General features: G+C 42.0%; 1 protein-coding gene across 4 annotated transcripts in view; it reads left to right on the top strand.

The window, feature by feature from the left end:
• Positions 1–22832, top strand: part of SLC24A2 (solute carrier family 24 member 2) — a 182417-nt gene that overhangs the window by 148408 nt on the left and 11177 nt on the right. For 2 of the 4 annotated variants that reach the window (XM_054031330.1, XM_054031329.1), the window contains 2 exons: positions 6930–7064; positions 8032–8085. In XM_054031330.1, the coding sequence (XP_053887305.1) occupies positions 6930–7064; positions 8032–8085 (189 nt within the window). The remainder of the gene's footprint in view (positions 1–6929; positions 7065–8031; positions 8086–22832) is intronic. The other 2 variants (XM_054031332.1, XM_054031331.1) reach the window with 1 other exon arrangement.

Genomic DNA, 22832 nt, shown 5'->3' with positions numbered 1-22832 from the left:
AGTTAGATAATTTGCATCCACACAGGCTCGGCTTTTGGATTCAAAACCATTAGCAGAGCTCAGAGACTCTGTCTTAAAAGGAACACAATTAACTTTTACCAGAGTTTTGATTACTTTTAACTCTTGCTTCCAAAACACACACAGATCTGAAAAAGAAAACACAGTCTATTGTGGCTCCTTTGGAGCCCTAATCGGATTTTAATTAAGTAGCATGTTTTGTTTGCATTTCTTTTACCCCCTCTATAATATACACTGCACACGTCTGCACATTCCTTCTATACTTTAACTTTTAAAACATTAGCCATATTCATTTTTACATAAGGTGTAACTGTTTCTTTTTTTCTTACAGAGTTTTATGTACCCTTATCAAAGAGACAGTCTGATTACACAGAGCCATTTTAAGGCTCAGTGTTTCTAACATTTCTTCTTTTTGTTTTGTGCACCTCACCCCTGCTGTTGCTTCAGAGGGCCACTGTCTTTATTCATTTCCTACAGCTTTCATTTGCTATTTTGTTACAAAAACAAACAAACAGAATCCAGAATCTCTCCCTATTTTTCTGATTTTGACTGTCCTGCTGCAGTCATGACTTGGTCTTTATTTGAAAACATTTAAATTTTGTAAAGAATCAAGTTACCCCTTAAAGGTTAAATTTACCAAATCTCAAAGTCAACCAACTCTGATTACCTGTGTCTGGCAAAAAGGTCTGTCAGTTTTGCAACTTTGAATTAAAGAGTCAAATGGATTTTTAGTGGCATTATAAACAAAACCAAACCAATTTATCTTAAACTTACAAAACAGGAGTTTTACAAACCTCACATATTCCCACAGACAGACAGATACATACACATTTTCTCTCCCTTAACATCCCTCTTACACTGCTTTGTTTTTACATAGCTGTACATAGATTACATTACCTTTATACATTTGGGGCAGTTAAGTTCCAATAGAACCCCCCCTATGTTCTTTTAGCAAATTTGACTCAATTGTCCATAGTCAAATGATTTTAATTAGATAGTCTCTTTACCTGGATTATTTACAGACATTCCTCTGGAAAAGGGCCCATTTTTCCTTTAGAATGGCTGCAAAGAAACCAAGAATTCTTTTAACAAGATCCTTTTTAACATTTTCACAAAGTTTAACTGTTTAATTCTCTCCAGCCTCTGTAGAGTTAACTTTTCACTCTTTCCTTAAATCACTTGTTTATTTCCCAAAATGACACCTTTATCAACTCAGATTTCACCCTTTTAAGTATTGTTCCAGGGGTTCATACTTGCGCTTACTCCTGACACTATGCCCTTAGGGCTTCCAACCTGGTTTTTTTTTTTTTTTTTTTTAGTTTCTTTATCTGTTGCTTGCCTGCTTGTCTGGGTCCAATCCTGCTTTTTCCAATGAACCATTTTTGTGAGTGATATTGTGGTCATTTCACAATTTTGAAAGAAATGCTTAAGGAAAGGGACCAGAAGGGTGGGGGCTAGTTGAGGAGCCCACCCTCCTTGCTGAATTGGTAATGGAACATTAAAGAATCAGTTTCTGAGGCAGACAACGAAGGGGAACAGAACAAGGGGCATTTTATCCTTTTTACAATGAGAGGGGAGTATGAAGGGAGCTGGGATCGATCCGGGGTTATTGGTTTTTTTTTTTTGTCAGAGAACAGGGTGAAGGGGAGCGCTCAGACTGGTGGTGGGAGAGGAGGCTTTTAATAAAGCTTTTAATTTATTATTTGAATATTTGAGAGAGGTGAGTTTTGATTTTGTCCACCTACGATTTGCCTCTCCCCACCACTGCATGAAACAATTAACCTCTCCTTTAGCCAATTTAGTTTTAGGCTGGCCGAGTTTTTTTTTTTTTTTTTAAGATGTCCACTCGGTCCTTGTTCCAAGGTTTTAACAGTGGCCACTGAGTTTTGGATTCTCCCTGAGTTAGCCTAGACCATTTTTCCAGAAATTTACAGGAGTCCGGACCCTTCCTAAAACTGAGCCGGCGTTCCTTTAGGGAACTGTCCCGACTTAGACGTCTTGTTACCAAACAGGAGGACTTTACACACACCAATCACACAAGAAGGAAATTTGGGTTCGTCAGAGCGATGCCCGGTGCAACACACAAAAGGAGCCCACAGGCTACTGACTCAATCGCCCTTGCTTTCACACCAAGGGTTTTACCCAAGGTGCGGTGCGGCTGCGATTGTGCAGATTTCACTCACTCAGACCGTGGGGACAGGAACCCCTTGGTTGGCCGATCCCCGGACGGAGATGGCACCCAGACCCAAACACTCCACAGGAGGACGGATAGACACAGAGACAGGACAGTCCTCAGTCCGGACAAAACACAGAAATAATTACCTGACCAGATTCCTGATGTCAGATCCCAGGATCCCTACCAGAACAGAGTGGGAACCAACAGGTTCGATGGCGTAGACCTCACTGTGGTCGTGCACCCTTCCGTTCAGGAGGAGGACCGCTCGGGCCAAATGCCCAGGTGCCGGCTACCACGGTCGTCCTACAAAAACGGTCAGGAATCACACAGCCCCAGTGAAGACGGTTGCCATCTCGGTGGAACCTCCAAATTGTCAAAGTTAGACTCAGGACTCATAGTTTGTCAGACCACTCTGTTTTATTAGCACAGCGCTCTGCTAATACATTCAGATAATGTGAGCCTCCATGCAAGATTCAAACAGTCTTATTTATACAGATAAAAGGGTGTAAACTAAACAAAGGGACAGAGAGAGCAAAATTGTAAAATATGCATGGAGCACAATATGCATAACCTGCTTCCTTGTTAACTCTTATCGATCTAAGACTAATGCTTCACCAATTGCCCTTAAGTGGCAAGATAAGCAGTTAATGTCTGCGTTCCTGCCCCCCTGGCTTGCAGCATTTCTCATTTCTACTTAAAGGTACATACAGCATTCTTTAATTCATTCTATTTCTTTAATATAATTCATTTCACTTTCACACTGCTAAGTATTTTCACCAGAATAAGAGACCTGCAACCAATTGTAGTGTATGCTTCCCTTTTTCTTTACTACAGTGTCTGCAAAATCTCTGCTTAGAACCCAGAGTCATATGCAGAATTACAGAAGCTGCCACCTGTTCATAAGTCCATAGCCATTCACAGTGCCATGTGGTTGCCTTGTGGTTCTTTGTATTTTTTTATTACTGTGAGTTTTAAATTGTTTGCCACATAAACTGCAGACTTGTGCCTAAAACCTGGTGAAGAGAAACCAGTGTGTGCAGACAGTAAAAGCTTTTGTTTTTTAATTGAAGAGATTTTGATTTAGTTCAGATAACTCGCTCTTCATGTCACTAGCTCCAAATTTGTCACTATAATTAGTCTCCTTTCCATCCCTCTGTAGAATTATGTGGTGAGCTTCTGAGGTTTCATAGTTTGTGATATTTTCTATGTCCGTGTAAGACAACAATGGGTCTGATTCTGAACTCATCAGTACTTGGGTAAATCATGAGTAATTCCACTAAAAGCCAGTGGAGTTAGTCCTGATTTACACAGAAGAAAAATCAGAATCAAAAGGCATATGATCAGAATGGACAGTACTGCATGCATGAATTGTGTGTTTAACATCTGCATGTTCTACAAATGTGTTTGTGTGTCCATATACATATCAATATATGTGCAGAGTTACCATGATTAAAGAAGATTATTAATCACTGCTAATCTCTAAATATGATAATTCAGAAAATACTTAGTCATTCAGTGCTGTTTTTGAAACGTGTTTATGGAGGTTTATTCCTGCTGAGTCTGCTGCTTGAAATATACCCAGGCCACTCAGAAAGAGTTACCTAGGCAACCTTTCAATTGCTTCTTTTGTGCTCCTATTTTACCTCAATAATCATTATTTCAAAGCTAGGTATCTAGCCTCGTCTGATTCCCCCTCCCCTAAAAGCTTCTACCAGAATCTGGAGACAGAGAGAACAGATTTGGTTCGAAGGAAGTAGTCTTGCACCTGCACAGGTTTTCTAAAGAGATCAAACTGCCATAGATTATGGAAATGAAGTGCTGAGCATCTGCCTGCGTTGGCAGTGTACAGAAAGATAAAAGGACACGCCAATCTCTTAAACTGTCCAGATGCTTAACGTTCTGTGGCGAGAGTGTGACAAATTGTACCCATATCTGTTTGTAAAACCTTGTCATAATAAATACCTGTGACTCTTCAGTTCACTGTCATTTTTTCATCACTCAGATTAGTTGGGAATTTCTAGAAGTATAGGGACTAACAAGATACGGTCTTCTCTTAATGTGTGTATAATTGGTAAGGCAGCTGCATCTATGAACACATCAAGAGGGGACTGTGGATATGGGCTTGATTGTATCTATGTAAATCTGGCAAAACTCTAGTGAAGTCATTGGAGTGATACAGATATAAAACTGGGAAAACTTAGATCAGAATCAGGCTTTGTGTCCCTTAGTGTTGATAGGAACATTTTAAATGATCGCTTTATAGAGATGACAACCTTGAGTTACTTGTAGAGTAATCAAATGCAAGCTTTTCTAGTCCTTCCAAACATTTGGATAATTAGGAATGGATTTTGAAACAGAACTATTAGTAAGCCCCCAAAATTACAGAGCTATGCAATTAACTAACCAAATCAAGTAGATTCCGAAACCAGCCTCTTGCAGCACCGTTAAAAACCTTAGCTAAGCACTGTTAAGACAAGGTCTTAACTCATAGAAACATGATGATAATGTTCCACAGCACTGGATAAACTTATTGGAAGAATGGTATGTAATTTTCAGAAAGGTCTGAGATCTCAATTCTAATCATTTTTAAAATAACTTTTAAAAGTAGGCACATCTGTGCATGCTCTGAGGAAAATCCAACTCATACCATGTATTGCTTTTTGGGCGTTCTCTTACTGAACTCAATGGGAGACTTTCCAATGAATTCAGGGGGGTTGGATCAGGCCCTTTGTGGGACAGAACCATTCAGGCTGAATTTTGTGTTGGTTTAGACAGCAGTGTAAATTGGAACTGGTGTAATCCCATTAACATCACCTCTTTGAGTTACACCAAGGATGAATTTGGCCTCTTGGGCAAAAAGGCCAGAAAACAGGTATAAGTGTCAAAGTAGTCTAGGTCATGCCCATTAGTGGCATTCTATGGCAGTCCTAAAGGGTCTGACATCACCTGCATGCTAAGGAATGAAAGGAAGGTAGAGAAACAGGAAAAGTGATGTGACCAGCCATAAAGATCCCATGTCACAGGAGTAGTCCCTCCAAGCTTATCCTGTGGTAAAGCAAGGGACTGAAAAGCAATTAACAGTAGGGTGTAAAAACAAACAAAAAACACTTGTATGTAGAGAGATTAAAATATTGGAGTGAAGATCCATCATGTGAGTGAGAGTTTTTCCCTAAAGTTTTGCTGCTTAGTTGCTAAAAAATTGATGTGCTATTGGAAGGTCAGAGGGCAAAACATTATGGATGGTCTTGATTCAGGCCTGGGTTACTCTAGTTTTGCCCAGTATGGAGGAAACAGTGGTGGAAGTCTGTCTGGAGATGTGTCAGAGGCACAAAGTGAATACAATCCCTGTAGCCTGGTCTTAGATTATGTATTAATTATATTGATTACTTAAGAATCCCCAGTTATCACTTTGAGGGTTGAGGGTTGACAGGTTCTTGCCCCAAGATTAAGCCCAATATTATTAAAATTATTATATAGTTGGGAACCCTGATGTGCACAGCTGCAACACTGACTATAGGAACTCTTTTATGTTTATTAATACATTTGGCAGAGTTACAAACACCCCAACTCAGTAAGATAGATAGAGATACTACAGAATGTACATCTGCACATCCATATACTCACATCATCCCTTGTAGAACAACCTGAAATGTTAGCCATCATCTTCCTCATCACCATCACCTTCCCCATCATCACCAGTGGCCATCATTTTGGCACCTCCCCAGGACTACATCTCTCTCTCCTACTGCCCCTAGGCTGGGTTGCCACTTTTATAATTTGTTATGCTGACACAGTTATGTTCAATGCATATTCAGTAGGGGATTTTTCCCTTCTTATTATTTGTATTTTCTCACCTCACTAATGTTGGAGTGTCTTTTTTCTATAGGTTAGTATTTCAATGATCTCAATTTAATATATACGTCAATTCGTTACCATGGCCCTTTTGTGGTTAGGTATCACATTTGTTATTTCTGTCCTACCTGGTTATTTTGGTTCTTTCCAAGTTCTAAGTTGTGGTGTACCTGTTAAGCTTAAAAGGGTATGAAGTTAGGAAAGCCCCTATGCCTACCTGCTTTAACACATCCTTTATGTTAAAGGTCGCAGTTATACATGGACCTTATGCTTTAGCTCCATTCATCTAGGTGAAAGGTCCCAGACATTTGTATGCTAACTTGCTGAAGCTAATATCTTACAGCACACGGGCCTGTAGGCTTCTTGCATTACTGCTGAATATAATGCAAAGCAGTAAATATAATGAAGGTGAGCTAGTCCGCTGGGCTACAGTAGCAGTGAATATAATAAAGCAAACTAGCCCACTGGGCTACATCCCCACTCTGCCAGGATGCCTGAAGCTGGTCAGTGCAATCCCAAAGAATGGCTAGCACTGGCAATGGAGGGGCCACTGATTCATTGCATCGCCAGGCAGCCTTTGCCAGCAGGATTCATGCGAAGCTCCAGCTGCAGTTTAGTGTTCCATCCCCCTGGCTGCTATTGCATAGACTCCTGGCAGTGTAAACATAATCTGCCCTTCTTCAGGGGTAGAACCCTTTGGGACACAGGCTGGTGCAGTTTGCACCTTCCTGCACCAACGCTGGCAATTCAAGCCCAATAGTTGTAATATAGCTGCAGCCAATGAGTCTTTCTTCGAGGCATGAAGTTAGCATGACTTTCTCCTAAGAGATCGCTGACTTTATTCACCCAATTTACCTTCTATTCACTTCCATTTTTATGACAGAATTCAGAAGACGATGATGAAGAGCAGCCTCTCAGCCTGGCCTGGCCTGACACCCTACGCAAACAGCTCATGTATCTTGCTGTTTTCCCCATTGTTTTTCCATTGTGGATTACCCTGCCAGATGTCCGAAAGCCTGTGAGTACCACACTGTTGTAATAAGTTGATGTGTTTTGCACGATGGAATGGTTTCACTGAACAGATTCAAACTTCTCTGTCTTCTTGGACATTTTTAACCCCCTTTGGCATAGTTTTAATATAGCTTAGGATCCCTCTATTTTAAGGCAAAGATGCGATAAAGAACTTTGTGTGATTTACAAAGCATAGTGGATTAATGTAAAAGTAGAGTTCGTGATTTTTCAGCAGTTTCACTCGTGGAGAAAATACAGCACCAGAATTCTGAAGCAAACATCAACCTTAAACCAAGTATTAATGATTATCTGGGAGGTATCGTTGTGAATGTGTTGCCAGTATCTGCATAAAATATTTTATGGCACAAAGAAACTCTTTCTTGTGGGCCTTGATAATTGCATTTCTTGATGTCCACTATGCATTACTTAAGCTGATAGGAAGTCTACCTTTCAGGAATGTGCAGACTGCTAACAGTTCCTGTATCCTAGTGTCTCCGAAACAGCAGTAAAGTCTGTGCTTTCTCACTTTACTAATTAAACGTTAGTTTAATCTAAACATCTAAATACTCACTTTAAGAATTAAACATTCAGATTTAGTCAAATAAAATGGTTATATATAATAATGTCACTCTGCACTTCTGAGGCACCTTTCAACTTAGGCTCAAAATGCTTTACAAAGAAAGGTCTAGGTTGCATCACAGCTTCCTCTGGCAACTCATCAGCATGGCCAAAGTGCTAACAGGGCTTCTCCTGAGAGCAAACAGTCCTGAAGTCCCACATGGTTCTCTGATTCGATGCCACAAATATACTCTAGCCACCCCCAGTGGCGCTTCAGTCTTCAGAGTGGTTGTACTCAGAAATGAATGCAGCCTCAGTCAGTATTACTGATCTGAGCTGATTCCCTGTGAGTTAAAAGAAAGATGATACATATCCTCCTGACTTGGTCTCTGAGTCTCCCTCTTCTTCCCTCCCAGCCCACCTGCTTCTCAATCTCAGATCTTGGACTCTATCAAGAAACATGCACAGAAGTGAGGAATGTGGGACACAATACTAGGAAAACAGCTGACTCTCACTACCAGAAAAGAGGATTGTAATGTTAAGATGATACTGTGTGCCCACGAATGTCAGGGGAACAAGCAGACCCCAGGGCATGTCTACAAAATGCCTTACAACTCACCTAGTGGTGGTAGCGAGGTTGATAGAAGAACCTAGCTGTGATTAGGCTGATATAACTATGGTGTTCAGGGGTATGAATTTTTCACACACCTGAGAAACATATCTAGGTTGATCTAAATATGAAGTGTATACCAGCAACACCTTTGCGAGGAATGGTATGTAATGGATTTAAAGGGATTACTTCATCCAGCATTAAAATGCAGCCCCCTCCTGGATTTAACGAGGCTCAGCAGTTTATGGCAAAGTGAAGAAAAGTACCATATAGAGAGACAAGGTGGATGAGGTAATATGTTTTACTGAACCTTCTTCTGTTGTGAGAGAGATAAGCTTTCAAGCTTTACAAGCTACACAGAGCTCTTTCTTAGTTAATTGACACTTTAAGGGTTTTAGGAAGGCAGAATATAATTATCAGAGCCAATACACAGGGGTTAACATGTTTACTTTTACTAAAAATGCCATTGGACATCGCTTTACCACAATTGATCAGAACATTTGATTTACATCCCATCCCAGTAATGGCTCCTCACCACTGAACACCATGCTAAGGTATTGGTTCAGTATTGATTCAAAGGGAAGATTGCCACCTATTGGATCCCTAAAACCACTGCCTGCAGCACTTAGATTTTCCACACTAGTACTGACCTGGCCTGACTCTGCTTAGTTTATCTGACCCTACTTAGCTTGTGACATCTGACAGGGTCACTGCACAGCATGGGCTCACCACACGACACAGTATAGCGGAAGATTAAATACTTAAAGCCGAATTCAGTTCTGAGACCAGTGCAGACAAGTTGTACAGGCCTAACTGAAAGAGGGATCAGGCCTATACAAATCAATTTTTAAAAAAACATTTTTTTATTTTTAAGATGTTTTAACACAAGTACAATTAAATTTAAAATGGTCATTAATACCATCAGTGTGAAATCTAGACAGCTTCAAAAAACGAGTTAAAAGTAGTTTATTACATCTGCCCCTGAGTCCCCCCAAGACAATTTACAACCCACATTTGCCTTTTATTTTATTTTACTTTGGTTTGTTTGTTTCAAACATTTTATTATGGTAAGAAGAAAAATTACCAGATATCAATATCAAAAGAACAATATCAAAAGATTAATTACTCCTAAGGCATAAATTTCATCATCATTTGGCAGTTATGGCCCTGATTAAGAGAGAGAGAGTTAAGCACATGTCCTATGTTAAGTAAGAGTCATCCCACTGAAATAAAAAAAAAGTAAAAAATATTTTAAAATATATTGTTTTCTCTAGTCTTTTTCAGGAACAGTAATCTTAGTTGTTACTTGTTAAACATTTTCACGCACAGGTTTGATTCCTAAATATAACTGTCTCTTGAATGCAATTATATTCATCCTTACTCAGGCAAGCTTTCATTAAAAGGAAGTTTAGCCTGAGTAAAAACTGAAAAAGGTGGATTTAGGAGTTGGCCCAGTATTTATATTATTTACAATCTCTTGGTTATCACTTTAGGATGAGATCCAGCAGTCTTTCCACATGCAGACCATCCATTAATTTCATCCTGATCTTTGTGTTGGCAGTCACTGAAGGTTGGATATTAATAAAAATGACTGTAATAGTTTGTCATGTCCTAGCTCTCTCGTATTTACGTATCGAAACAGTAATAGCTGATAGACTCGTGAAAGCTAAAAGGTCAATAGCTGGATTAATACTTCAGTAAGTGTTTTAATCTCTTCTTCTCAGTTCAAAAATAGATTTAAAACTGCAAAAAGAGGGGATGCACAAATGTATAAGTGTCTAAATCAGTGTTCTGAATTCTTCCTCCCATCATATTTCCCCTCCCATACACTGAAAAGCTTCAGTTCAGTGCAAAGAACACAAGCTAAAATTTGTCTTGCATCTGAAGAAGTGAGGTTCTTACCCACGAAAGCTTATGCTCCCAATACTTCTGTTAGTCTTAAAGGTGCCACAGGACCCTCTGAAGCTAAAATAAGACTGTCCATTTGTTCTTTGATAAAGATTTCTCAAAAGGCATAAATTTTCAGTCTTCCCTTCTAATTTTTGTGCTTTCATGGTTTTTTCTTTTAGATTTCAAACAACTATTTTAAAATGTGTTGTTTAATAACATATAACAGCATACAGTATGATATAGGTTTCAGTCTTGTATTGGTCTTTATTAATTGACTATTAATATGAATCAGGATGTATGAAGTTATACACAAAGGATTTCAAATTCTATTCTCAATTACACCTAGACATGGGAAGTAGTGTGGATTTGTTTTGAATAAAAATCTCAAACTAACTGCAACACTACTTGTAATATTTTTTATTCATTTGCCTCAAACATTTATGTTGTGTGAGACCAGTTGTTAACAAAAATGTTTAATGAAAATCAAAAATCTCATTAATATTCAAGTGACTGTAAAAGTCATGTGAAGGTTTGCATCAGAAGTGCTCACACCAGATCTGGCCCATTGACAAAAAAGAATTTATCCCAATAGGACATACTATATCATAACATAGAGGATGAAGTATAAATGTATATACTGAAAGTCAATGGGTGGCAGAAACTAAAGAAGAATTTGATTCACAGAAAGGAATGGCTTGTCACGTGGGAATAGCAGGAAACAGAGCCTAATATCGTATGCAGTTTGTAATCACATGTAATAATAACAGGATAGGTAACAGGATGTATCAGTGTGACAAGCTGTTTACTTTGAACATTACTGTGAAAGAATTAACCAGATGGTTGCAGAAATTCTCTGTGCCCAGCTGCCTAACTTGTCACAGATGCTTCATTAGCTTGTTTGTGTCTAAAATTCTCTGTCTTGCTCCTGCCTGTCACCCCCCTCCCATACCACCCAAAATAGTGGTTGATTATGATGGTTCAAAGTGTGCTTCAGAATTCAGATTTACATGTACAGTGTGAATCAAAGTTTTGAGCAAACCTACGGCAACATTCAAATAGATTTTGAAGGCAAACTAAACACTTTGGACACAATTTGCAAATGTGATAATTTTAATAGGAAATTCAAATTCCCTATTTGGAGGCTTGTGTTGGCAGTTAGGCACATAAAATGAGCACTTGTGTGCTAAGTGCAGATTTGAGAGTCCATATAGAGCTTTGTATGTCCTCTGTGGGTGCCCACTTCTGAAAATTGTCCTCCCCATACCTTTCTTCTGAGGGTGTTTTTCCTTTTCTCCTTTACCTTCCTTTCTGAAGTATATTTTAGCTAAGCTGAAGGGGGAAGTATTAATAGTGTTTACCAGCACTAGAGCTAACTACAGTCAGTTCTATAAATCCTTATGGTTTAAAGAATGCCAAATTTAGCAAAACTCTCTAACGTGAAACATACAATTTTTAAGTCAGTGAGATCCCTGCTGTCCTTGTTTTTGTTTTTCCTGAATTTTATCCAATGTACAGATAATTACTTTTTTTTTTTTTTTTAGAACTGTAACTACAGTGGTCTATGTATTAGTTGAAAAGCAGCTCCATAATTAAATTAATAAATGACCCATTTTAATAAGCATTTGCTAGCTTAATAAACTGTTTACTTAAGACAACTGCTTATGGAGCTAGACCCATCCTCACTGTAATGCTGTTGAAGTAACTGGCAGTACACTAGGGATGGATTTATTCCATAGGGATTTAGCGGTTGGCTTTTTGTTCAAATGCTTTTATTATTAATAATAGTAATAATAATGGCTAGATGTTGTAATAATAGTAACTCATATTTGTATAGTGCTTTTCAGCAATAGATCTCAAAGAGCTATACAAAGGATGTAAATATCATTATCCCCATTTTACAGATGGGGAAATTGAGGGACAGAGAGGTGAAGTGATTTCTTCAGAGTCACTCACCAAACTAGAGGCAGGGCCAGGAATAAAACCAGGTATCTTGAGTCCCAGTCCAGTGCTCAATCCACTAGACCACACCCCCAACTGCCTCCCTCCTTTCCACTCTGAAAAAAGAAAAAATAATAAGGCTCAAATTCTGCCATGGTGCCAACATGGGGAAAATCATTATGCCTATCAGTGGCAGATTAGCCACTGGGCCAACGGAGCCCGTGCCCAGGGACCCCAGCCAATTGGGGGACCTGGAAAAATGGGCACCCCTGCACCCCAACCCACTCCACCCACCAAGCGCTCTAGCCGGAGAACAGGGTCAGGGCGTGGGGGCTTGCTCTGCTCTGCCCACCCACCTGGCACTCCAGCTGGGCGCGGGGGCTGAAGCACCAGGCGGGCGGAGCTGGGCAAGCCCCTGTGCCCCGACCCCATTTCCTCGGCAGGAGTGTCAGGGGATTCAGGGGGGAAGGGGTGTGGAGGGGCCCCCACTTGCTCTGGCCCAGAGGCGCCACAAAATCCTAATCTGCCCCTGGTGCCCATGCAGAGTTCCATTAACTACAATTAGACTCCATATAAGTGAATATTTCCTTCAACAAATAGCACCATTATCATCTACAGGACTCTGGACAAGGACAAAGGTGTGCCCACACAGACCCAATTTCAGGATCAGAGCTTAAATGATCAAAATATGATGAATGATAAACTATATCAAATGCCTAGAGTAATAAAGAATAAAGAGTTCACACAAATAAATGTACATATGAGACAAATATATGAGGTGTTAAGATTAAATATAAAATAAAAGCGCTAGTAATAAAAGTGGGAAAAGGTAAAAAATCCTTTATTTTTTTTGCCAAACAATTAAAGGCTCAACACCTTGCAGGATCAGGCTCTAAGAAACAACACATTTGCAGAAAACATTCTTTGATCATAATCCTCGTCATTAAACTCTGATATTTTTCAAATACCATTAGGAATTCTGTATAGATGTGCCTTGGGAAAAATATGTAAGCAAAGAAGGCACTATGTAGAAGCAACACCAGTCCAACAAATCTAGATTCAAGCTACTAAATTCAGTTGACAGCTCTAAGTGGAAATGGCATATTTACTGTATGAACCATGCTTTTTGATTTGTCCTGTTACCATGACCACAGCAGAGCCAACTGGTAATAAAACTGGGTGCTAGGATCTTTATAAAGCAACCATTACAACAACTGCATACTCCACTGGAAAGAAATGTTGAGAAAAATTGCTGTCTGACAGCTCTGACTAATTCTTCTAGGAAAATTTTTAGAACAGACAGCTCTGATTGTTCCCAGGAGCTTGTAAATTACTCGCAGGGATGAATATCAGAAACTTTGACAATAATTACAATCTAATTTTTTTTTGAAGATCCAGTACTCCCACTCTTTTTTTCAAATTTGTCTGTATGCAAATTATTACAATATTTATTGGATTTGTGCACGATTTCAGCTTCTACAATTGGCACAGGCTTTATATTTTGCACTTTTTCAGTTATAATGTTTTCTCTTTTAAAAATAGATAATTAAGCGGTAAAGACTGTTAAAGTACACATAGTCTTGAACTACTGCTTATCAGCTAATTATAATGGAACAAAATTGGCTCAGACAGTCAGGGTGCTTGTATGCTGTAAAGTTACTGACATATTTCTCAGCTTTGCTGTTTCCTGCATTATAGTTGATTCCTTGTCTGATTTGCATAAACACTATATCATTATTTTACAATAACCATATGGTATGGATAACCCTGTACTCTGGTTGACTGACAGCCATTATTGGCCAATAGCTACAGTTTGAATAATTCACAGTATTGTTATTTTTTGATGACAAGAATATGCAAATCCCTCTGCTCTGATTGGCTCTCCTACTTAGAATTTTAAAACTGATTGCCAACAACAGGCATACCACCTCATCTTCTCACTGCCTTCAGTTAAAGAAAACACTACAAATTTACACAAAATAAGAAAATAATCCAAAAAGTTGAAAAAATGAACTGTGAAAATACTGAACAAGAAATGGATGTCTTTAAAAAAAATCATCCTTTTGAATCATTTGCCCCATGTAGGCTCAGTCCTACTCCCACTGAAGTAAAATTACATATACTCGTTGCAGCAGCCAGAAGTGTTGTTCTGACCATGTTGGTCCCAGGATATTACAGAGACAAGGTAGGTGGGGTAATACATTGAACCAACTTCCACTGGTGAAAGAAACAAACTTTCAAGCTATGCAGAGCTCTTCTTCAGGTCTGGGACTGCACTGGGACTGTACTTTGGTATAGCTATGTTTCTCAGGGGTGTGAAAAAACCTAACCCCTGGTGTAGACCAGCTCTAGGTTGATGGAAAAATTATTCCGTCAATTTAGCTACCACTTCTCAGGAAGATGGATTACCTACACCAGTGGTTTTCAACCTGTGATCCATGGACTCATCTATTTTCTGAGAAGTCCACGAAAGATTGTCGTTACCATAGAATAGTTGTTTTCAATTTCTAGTCCACGGCCTGGGGCGCCACAGACTATGTCTAAAATTTCCAAAGGCATCCGCACCTCCATTCAAAATGTTTTAGGTGTCCGCAAATTTAAAAAGGTTGAAAACCTCCCTTTGGCGCAAGTAGCATCTACAGGCACTCCATTTAGCTTGCAGTCACCCACACAAAACAGTCCCTGAAGATTGTGCTGCCCCACGAATGCCTGTTCTGCCTAATGTGGGTGGGTTGAGTGGGTTCTGGTCTATGAGGAGGTAATGTATACTAGAGCTGGCCTTGAATTTCTGTGAGCTCCCTGAAAAAGAAGTCTTTAGACTGACTTAAGCATGCTGAATGGACAATATTCAAAGAGTGCTTGTTCTCTGACTCTAATTGCAGTCATATTCAGGGAAAGTAATGGGAACATTCAGTACATTTCTGAGCCTAATTCTCTCCCTGAAGTTGGAAATTACTCATATGCCTATATGGGGAGAGCTGTGCTCCAGAGAATGGAGGAACAGACAGAGGCTGCATGTATCAGACATTTTACATTCTGAAATGATAGTTCAAATGGATGCTGCAGGATTTGCCTAGGATCTCATAGTTTGATCTGAATGTACTGTCTGAGGAAGTTACTGTTTGGAAAGTTTTGCTAAGCAGGAGAATGGCCTGTAGTTAAGGCTAAGATTTTGTCACAGTTATTTTTACTAAAAGTCATGGACAGATCCCAGGCAATAAACAAAAATTCACAGGGGAACCCGTGACCTGTCCATGACTTTACTAAAAACAGCCGGTGCCCAGGGATAGGTAGGGGAGAGGAATGGAGTCCCATGGTGTGGGGGACTGACAAGCTGAGCTCCCCACAATGGCAGGGGGCACAGCCCCGCCTCCAGCAGCTGCAGCGGGGGACAGAGCCATGGGGGTGCACAGCCCTCGCTCCGGAGCTGGCCACAGCTGTGGGGGGGTGCGCAGCCCTGGCTGCAGCCTCCGACAAGCCCCAGGTGCAGCTGAGGGGCGCACTGCCCTGGGAAGCCGTGGAGGGGGGGTGCATGGCCCCTGCTGCAGCCTCCGCCACAAGCCGAAGGACAGGGGCTGCGACGTCCTGATTCCAGCCTCAGTTGCAGGACAGGGGCACACAGTCCCGCATCCAGCCCTGGCTTCAGCCCCAACAGCTGAAACCAAAGAAGTCACAGAAGTCTGGTAAAGTCATAGACCTCCATGAGTAAATCATAGCCTTACCTGTAGGCCATGGGCCCAAAAATTAAAAGTGAAATTAAAAGGAATTTCACAGACAGAAGAGCTGTAGAGTCAAGCCACAATTACAGGCTAGACAGTAGAACCAGTATTCTCAATGGAGAGCACTTACTCACACAAGCAGTCCTAGTGATCATTCACATAAATTTGTAAAATATTACCACTGGCTCATTAAAAATAATCTGATGTGAGCGAGAGCCAAAACAACGAGAGACTTTAAGGAATGTTTAGTATCAGAGGGGTAGCCGTGTTAGTCTGAATCTGTAAAAAGCAACAGAGGGTCCTGTGGCACCTTTAAGACTAACAGAAGTATTGGGAGCATAAGCTTTCGTGGGTAAGAACCTCACTTCTTCAGATGCAAGTAATGGAAATCTCCAGAGGCAGGTATAAATCAGTATGGAGATAACGAGGTTAGTTCAATCAGGGAGAGTGAGGTGCTCTGCTAGCAGTTGAGGTGTGAACACCAAGGGAGGAGAAACTGCTTCTGCAGTTGGATAGCCATTCACAGTCTTTGTTTAATCCTGATCTGATGGTGTCAAATTTGCAAATGAACTGGAGCTCAGCAGTTTCTCTTTGGAGTCTGGTCCTGAAGATTTTTTGCTGTAAGATGGCTACCCTTACATCTGCTATTGTGTGGCCAGGGAGGTTGAAGTGTTCTTCTACAGGTTTTTGTATATTGCCATTCCTGATATCTGACTTGTGTCTATTAATCCTCTTGCGTAGTGACTGTCCAGTTTGGTCAATGTACATAGCAGATGAGCATTGCTGGCACATGATGGCATATATAACATTGGTGGACATGCAGGTGAATGAGCCGGTGATGCTGTAGCTGATCTGGTTAGGTCCTGTAATGGTGTTGCTGGTGTAGATATGTGGGCAGAGTTGGCATCAAGGTTTGTTGCATGGGTTGGTTCCTGAGTTAGAGTTGTTATGGTGCGGTGCGTGGTTGCTGGTGAGAATATGCTTAAGGTTGGCTCACTGAAGGACTGTCTGGATATGTGGACCCCCTACTCAGACCCTACGCCACCAGCACTCCCAGCTACCTCCGTGATACCACAGATTTCCTGAGAAAACTACAATGCATTGGTGACCTCCCAGAAAACACCATCCTAGCCACCATGGATGTAGAGGCTCTCTACACAAACATCCCACACACAGATGGAATACAAGCTGTCAGGAACAGTATCCCTGATGATGACACAGCACAACTTGTTGCTGAGCTCTGTGACTTTATCCTCACACACAATTATTTCAAATTTGGTGACAATATATACCTCCAGACCAGTGACACCGCTATGGGCACCCGCATGGCCTCACAATATGCCAACATTTTTATGGCTGACCTAGAACAACGCTTCCTCAGCTCTCATAGACTCATAGACTTTAAGGTCAGAAGGGACCAATATGATCATCTAGTCTGACCTCCCGCATGATGCAGGCCACAAAGCCGTCCCAACCCTTTCCCTTGACTCTGCTGTTGAAGTCCCCAAATCCTGTGGTTTAGAGACTTCAATTAGCAGAGAGTCCTCCAGCTAGCGATCCCTGCCCCATGCTGCGGAGGAAGGCGAAAAACCTCCAGGGCCTTTGCCAATCTACCCTGGAGAAAAATTCCTTCCCGACCCCAAATATGGCTATCAGTAGAACCCCGAGCATGTAGGCAAGATTCTCCAGCCAGACCCTCATTGGCCATTATACTATTTACCAGCGATGGCACGCTGTTCCTTTGACGAAACTCACGTTATCCCATTAAACCATTCCCTCCATAAACTTATCTAGCTTAATCTTAAAACCAGACAGGTCCGTCGCCCTCACCGTTTCCCTCGGAAGGCTGTTCCAATATTTCACCCCTCTGACGGTCAGAAACCTTCGTCTAATTTCAAGCCTAAACTTCCCCACGGCCAGTTTATATCCATTTGTTCTCGTGTCCACATTAGTACTGAGCTGGAATAATTCCTCTCCCTCCCTAGTATTTATTCCTCTGATATATTTAAAGAGAGCAATCATATCCCCCCTCAGCCTTCGTTTGGTCAGGCTAAACAACCTGAGCTCCTCGAGTCTCCTTTCATACGACAGGTTTTCCATTCCTCTGATCATCCTAGTGGCCCTTCTCTGTACCCGTTCCAGTTTGAGTTCATCTTTTTTAAACATGGGAGACTAGAACTGCACACACTACTCCAAATGTGGGCTCACCAGTACCTTGTACAACCGAAGCAGCACCTCCTTATCCCTACTAGATATACCTCGCCTAATGCATCCACTCACGCCTCTTCTCTACCTACGCTACATTGATGACATCTTCATCATCTGGACCCATGGGAAGGAGACCCTGGAAGAATTCCACCATGATTTCAACAGCTTCCACCCCACCATCAACCTCAGCCTGGACCAATCTACATGGGAGGTCCGCTTTGTCAAGCTGGGCCTTAAAAACCCCTAAGGAAGGAGATTCCACCACCTCCCTAGGTAATCCATTCCAGTGCTTCACCACCCTCCTAGTGAAATAGTGTTTCCTAATATCCAACCTAGACCTCCTCCACTTCAACTTGAGACCATTGCTCCTTGTTCTGTCATCTGCCATCACTGAGAACAGTCTAGCTCCATCCTCTTTGGAACCCCCCCTTCAGGTAGTTGAAGTTTGCTATCAAATCCCACCCCTCCCCCTTCTCTTCTGCAGACTAAATAAGTCTGGTCCCCCAGTTCCCTCAGCCTCTCTTCATAAGACATGTGCCCCAGCCCCTAATCATTTCCATTGCCCTCCACTGGACTCTCTCCAATTTGTCCACATCCTTTCTGTAATGGGGGGCCCCAAACTGGATGCAGTTCTCCAGATGTGGCCTCACCAGTGCCGAATAGAGGGGAATAATCACTTCCCTTGATCTGCTGGGAACGCTCCTACTAATGCAGCCCAATATGCCATTGGCCTTCTTAGCAACAAGGGCGCACTGCTGACTCATATTCAGCTTCTCGTCCACTGTGACCCCTAGGTCCTTTTCTGCAGAACTGCCGCTTAGCCAGTCGGTCCCCAGCCTATAGCGGCGCATGGGATTCTTCTATCCTAAGTGCAGAACACTGCACTTGTCCTTGTTGAACCTCATCTCAGATTTCTTTTGGCCCAATCCTCAAATGTGTCTAGGTCATTCTGGATACTATCCCTACCCTCCAACATATTCACCTCTTCCCACAGCTTAGTGTCATCCACAAACTTGCTGAGGGTGCAGTCCATCCCATCATCCAGATCATTAATGAAGATGTTGAACAAAACCGGGCCCAGGACCGATCCTTGGGGCACTCGCTTAATACCAGCTGCCAACTAGACATTGAGCTGTTGATCACTACCTGTTGAGCCTGATGATCTAGCCAGCTTTCTATCCACCTTACAGTCCATTAATCCAATCCATACTTATTTAACTTGCTGGCAAGAATTCTGTGGGAGAACATAACAAAAGCTTTGCTAAAGTCAAGGTATATCACATCCACCGCTTTCCCCTATTCCACAGAGCCAGTTTTCTCATCATAGAAGGCAATCAGGTTGGCCAGGCATGACTTGCCCTTGGTGAATCCATGTTGACTGTTCCTGATCACCTTCCTCTCCTCCAAGTGCTTCAAAATGGTTTCCTTGAGGATCTGCTCCATGATTTTTCTGAGGTGAGGTGAGGCTCACCGGTCTATAGTTCACTGGATTCTCCTTCTTCCCTTTTTTAAAGATGGGCACTATATTTGCCTTTTTCCAATCATTCAGGACCTCCCCCGATCACCACGAGTTTTCAAAGATAATGGCCAATGGCTCTACAATCACATCAGCCAACTCCCTCAGCACCCTTGGATGCAATAAATCTAGCCCCAAGGACTTGTGCATGTCCAGCTTTTCTAAATAGTCCTTAACCTGTTCTTTCACCACTGAGGGCTACTCACTTCCTTCCCATACTGTGCTGCCCAGTGCAGCAGTCTGGGAGCTGACCTTGTCTGTGAAGACCAAGGAAATAAAAGCATTGAGTACTTCAGCTTTTTCCACATCATCTGTCACTAGGTTGCCTCCCCCACTCACTAAGTGTCCCACACTTTCCCTGATCTTCTTCTTGTTGCTAACATACCTGTAGAAACCCTTCTTGTTACCCTTCACATCCCTTCCTAGCTGCAACTCCAATTGTGCTTTGACCTTCCTGATTACGCCCCTGCATACTCCTCCCTAGTCATCTATCCAAGTTTCCACTTCTTGTAAACTTCCTTTTTGTGTTTAAGCTCACCGAAGATTTCTCTGTAAAGCCAAGCTGCTCACCTGCCATATTTGCTATTTTTTCTGCACATTGGGATGGTTTGTTCCTGTGCCCTCAATAAGGCTTCTTTAAAATACAGCCAGCTCTCCTGGATTCCTTTCCCCCTCATATTAGCCTTCCAGGGGATCCTGCTCATCAGTTCCCTGAGGGAGTCAAAGTCTGCTTTTCTGAACTCCAAGGTCTGTATTCTGCTGCTGTTCTTTCTTCCTTTTGTCAGGATCCTGAACTCGACTATCTCATAGTCACTGCAGCCCAGGTTGCCACCCACTTCTACTTCCTCTACCAATTCATCCCTGTTTGTGAGCAGCAGGTCAAGAGGAGCATGGCCCCTAGTTGGTTCCTCCAGCACTTGCACCAGGAAGTTGTCCCCAACACTCTCCAAAAACGTTCTGGATTGTCTGTGCATTGCTGTATTGCTCTCCCAGCAGACATCCAGGTAACTGAAGTCCCCCATGAGAACCAGGGCCTGTGGTCTGTGCTCTGGAAACTTCTGTTAGTTGTCCAAAGAAAGCCCCGTCTACCTCATCCTCCTGGTCTGGTGGTCTACAGCAGATGCCCACCACGACACCACCCTTCTTGCTCTCACCTCTAAACTTAACCCAAAGACACTCAACAGGCTTTTCTGCAGTTTCATACAGGAGCTCTGAGCAATCATACTGCTCTCTTACATACAGTGTAACTCCTCCATCTTTTTTCCCCGGCCTGTCTTCCTGAACAGTTTATCCCCATCCTTGACACTGCTCCAGTCATGTGAACTGCCCCACCAAGTCTCTGTTATTCCAGTCACGCCATAGTTCCTTGACTGTGCCAGGACTTCCAGTTCTTCCTGCTTGTTTCCCAGGCTGCTTGCATTCATGTACAGACACCTAAGATAACTAGCCTATTGCCCTACTTTCTCAATATGAACCAGGACTCCTCCCCGCTGTACCCTCCTCCTTGTGTTTCCTCCCAGTATCCCACTTACCTCTGGGCTTAGGTCACCGTCCCCTGGTGAACCTAGTTTAAGGCCCTCCTCACTAGGTTAGCAAGCCTGCCTGCAAAGATGCTCTTCCCTCTCTTTGTTAGGTGGATCCCATCTCTTCCTAGCCATCCTTCTACCTGGAATAACATCCCATGGTTGAGGAATCCAAAGCCTTCTCTCCGACACCACCTGCATAATCACACATTTACCTTCACAATTTGATGGTCCCTACCTGGGCCTTTTCCTTTAACAGGGAGGATAGATGAGAACACGACTTGCACCTCAAACTCCTTTATCCTTCTTCCCAGAGCCACGTAGCCCGTGGTGACCCACACAAGGTCATTCTTGGCAGTACCATTGGTGCCCACATGGAGAAGTAGGAAGGGGTAGTGGTCCAAGGGCTTGATCAGTCTCAGCAGACACTCCATCACATCCTGAATTCTAGCTCCAGGCAAGCAGCACACTTCTCGAGTTTCCTGGTCTGGACGGCAGATGGATGACTCCATCCCCCTGAGGAGGGAGTCCCCAACCACTCATCTCCTCCTCTTGGGTGTCATGGTCGTGGAACCCCCATCCCTAGGACAATGCATTCCATGCCTTCCAGTTGATGGGGTCTCCTTCTGATCCCTTCCCTCAAATGACTCTTCCAAACCATTCTCCGCCGTAGTACCTGTGCAGAGATCCTGAAAATGGTTTCTTACCTCTATCTGCACTGGGGTACATGGGTTCTCCTCTTCCTTCTTCTGGAGGTCACATGTTGCCAACTTTCTTGCCTGTTCTGCACTGCCCTCTCATTCTTCAGCACGCTGTGCCTGCAGTATCAAATGCTGAAACATTAATTCGCAATACAAATTTAGCATCAAGCCATAATTTGATTTACACTGTGATTATTCCAAACAGAATTATGATCAAGATTGCTCTGCCAAACTAGTTAACTTAAGCTCTCCCTTTTAAACTGGTATAACTGGCTTTAAAAGGCAGTGGGGATGATGAATGACACTGAAAGGCACAGAGACCAAAATAAGTTATGAATTTTAATATAACCCATTAATTTGTTATGAGAATACTGTACATTCAAAGCCTGACATTAGTAAAGGAGAAATCCTAATTAAAAATGAGTCTGCTTTGGTGTGATATAGATTTTGGAACTCATTAATGGGCTTCAAAGACATTATTGTGTCTACAGGTTCACCTTTCTTTTATAATGAACCTCTGTACAAAACAAAGCAAAGGGGTTCCACAGTAACCAGTACATCTTAATTGCATCCTACTATGTTAATTGAAAATAAAAGGGTTATTTTTCCAAGCAAAATATGATGAGCTAAAAACTTCAAAATGTACCTCTTTATCATTCTGGACTCTGCAGCAACCTTTGTGGTGCTGACTGTACAAAAAGTACATTCTCACTATAGAGTTTGTTGGCAAAAAGTAAGCTTTTATATTAATTGTACCTGGAATATTTTGAGTGTGTGCACATGGCCTTGAGGATGGGGCACTCTCCTGCATTCAGAAGACCTAGTTCCAATTTCCATTTCTAGCCTGCTGGATTACTTTGGGCAAATCACTTCACTGCCCTGTGCCTCAGTTTCCCCATCTATAAAACAGGGATAATGATACTCGTGCTTTGAGACCTCAAGATAAGGACTAGTTTGAATATGAATAACTTTTATTCACAAGGAATCACTTCAAAAGTGGAAAGTGGCTCTAAAAAATATTATAGCCCGTTACAGCCGTTTTCCCCTTTCAAAGCCAAGGCCCTGATTCGGTAAAGCACTGAAGCAAATTTCGGCCTAAGAATATACAAAAT

This window comes from Malaclemys terrapin, chromosome 6 (genome assembly GCF_027887155.1).
Source record: "Malaclemys terrapin pileata isolate rMalTer1 chromosome 6, rMalTer1.hap1, whole genome shotgun sequence".
NCBI lineage: Eukaryota > Metazoa > Chordata > Testudines > Emydidae > Malaclemys > Malaclemys terrapin.
The sequence above is the reverse complement of the archived record's forward strand: the minus strand, read 5'-3'. Positions and strand labels throughout refer to the sequence as shown.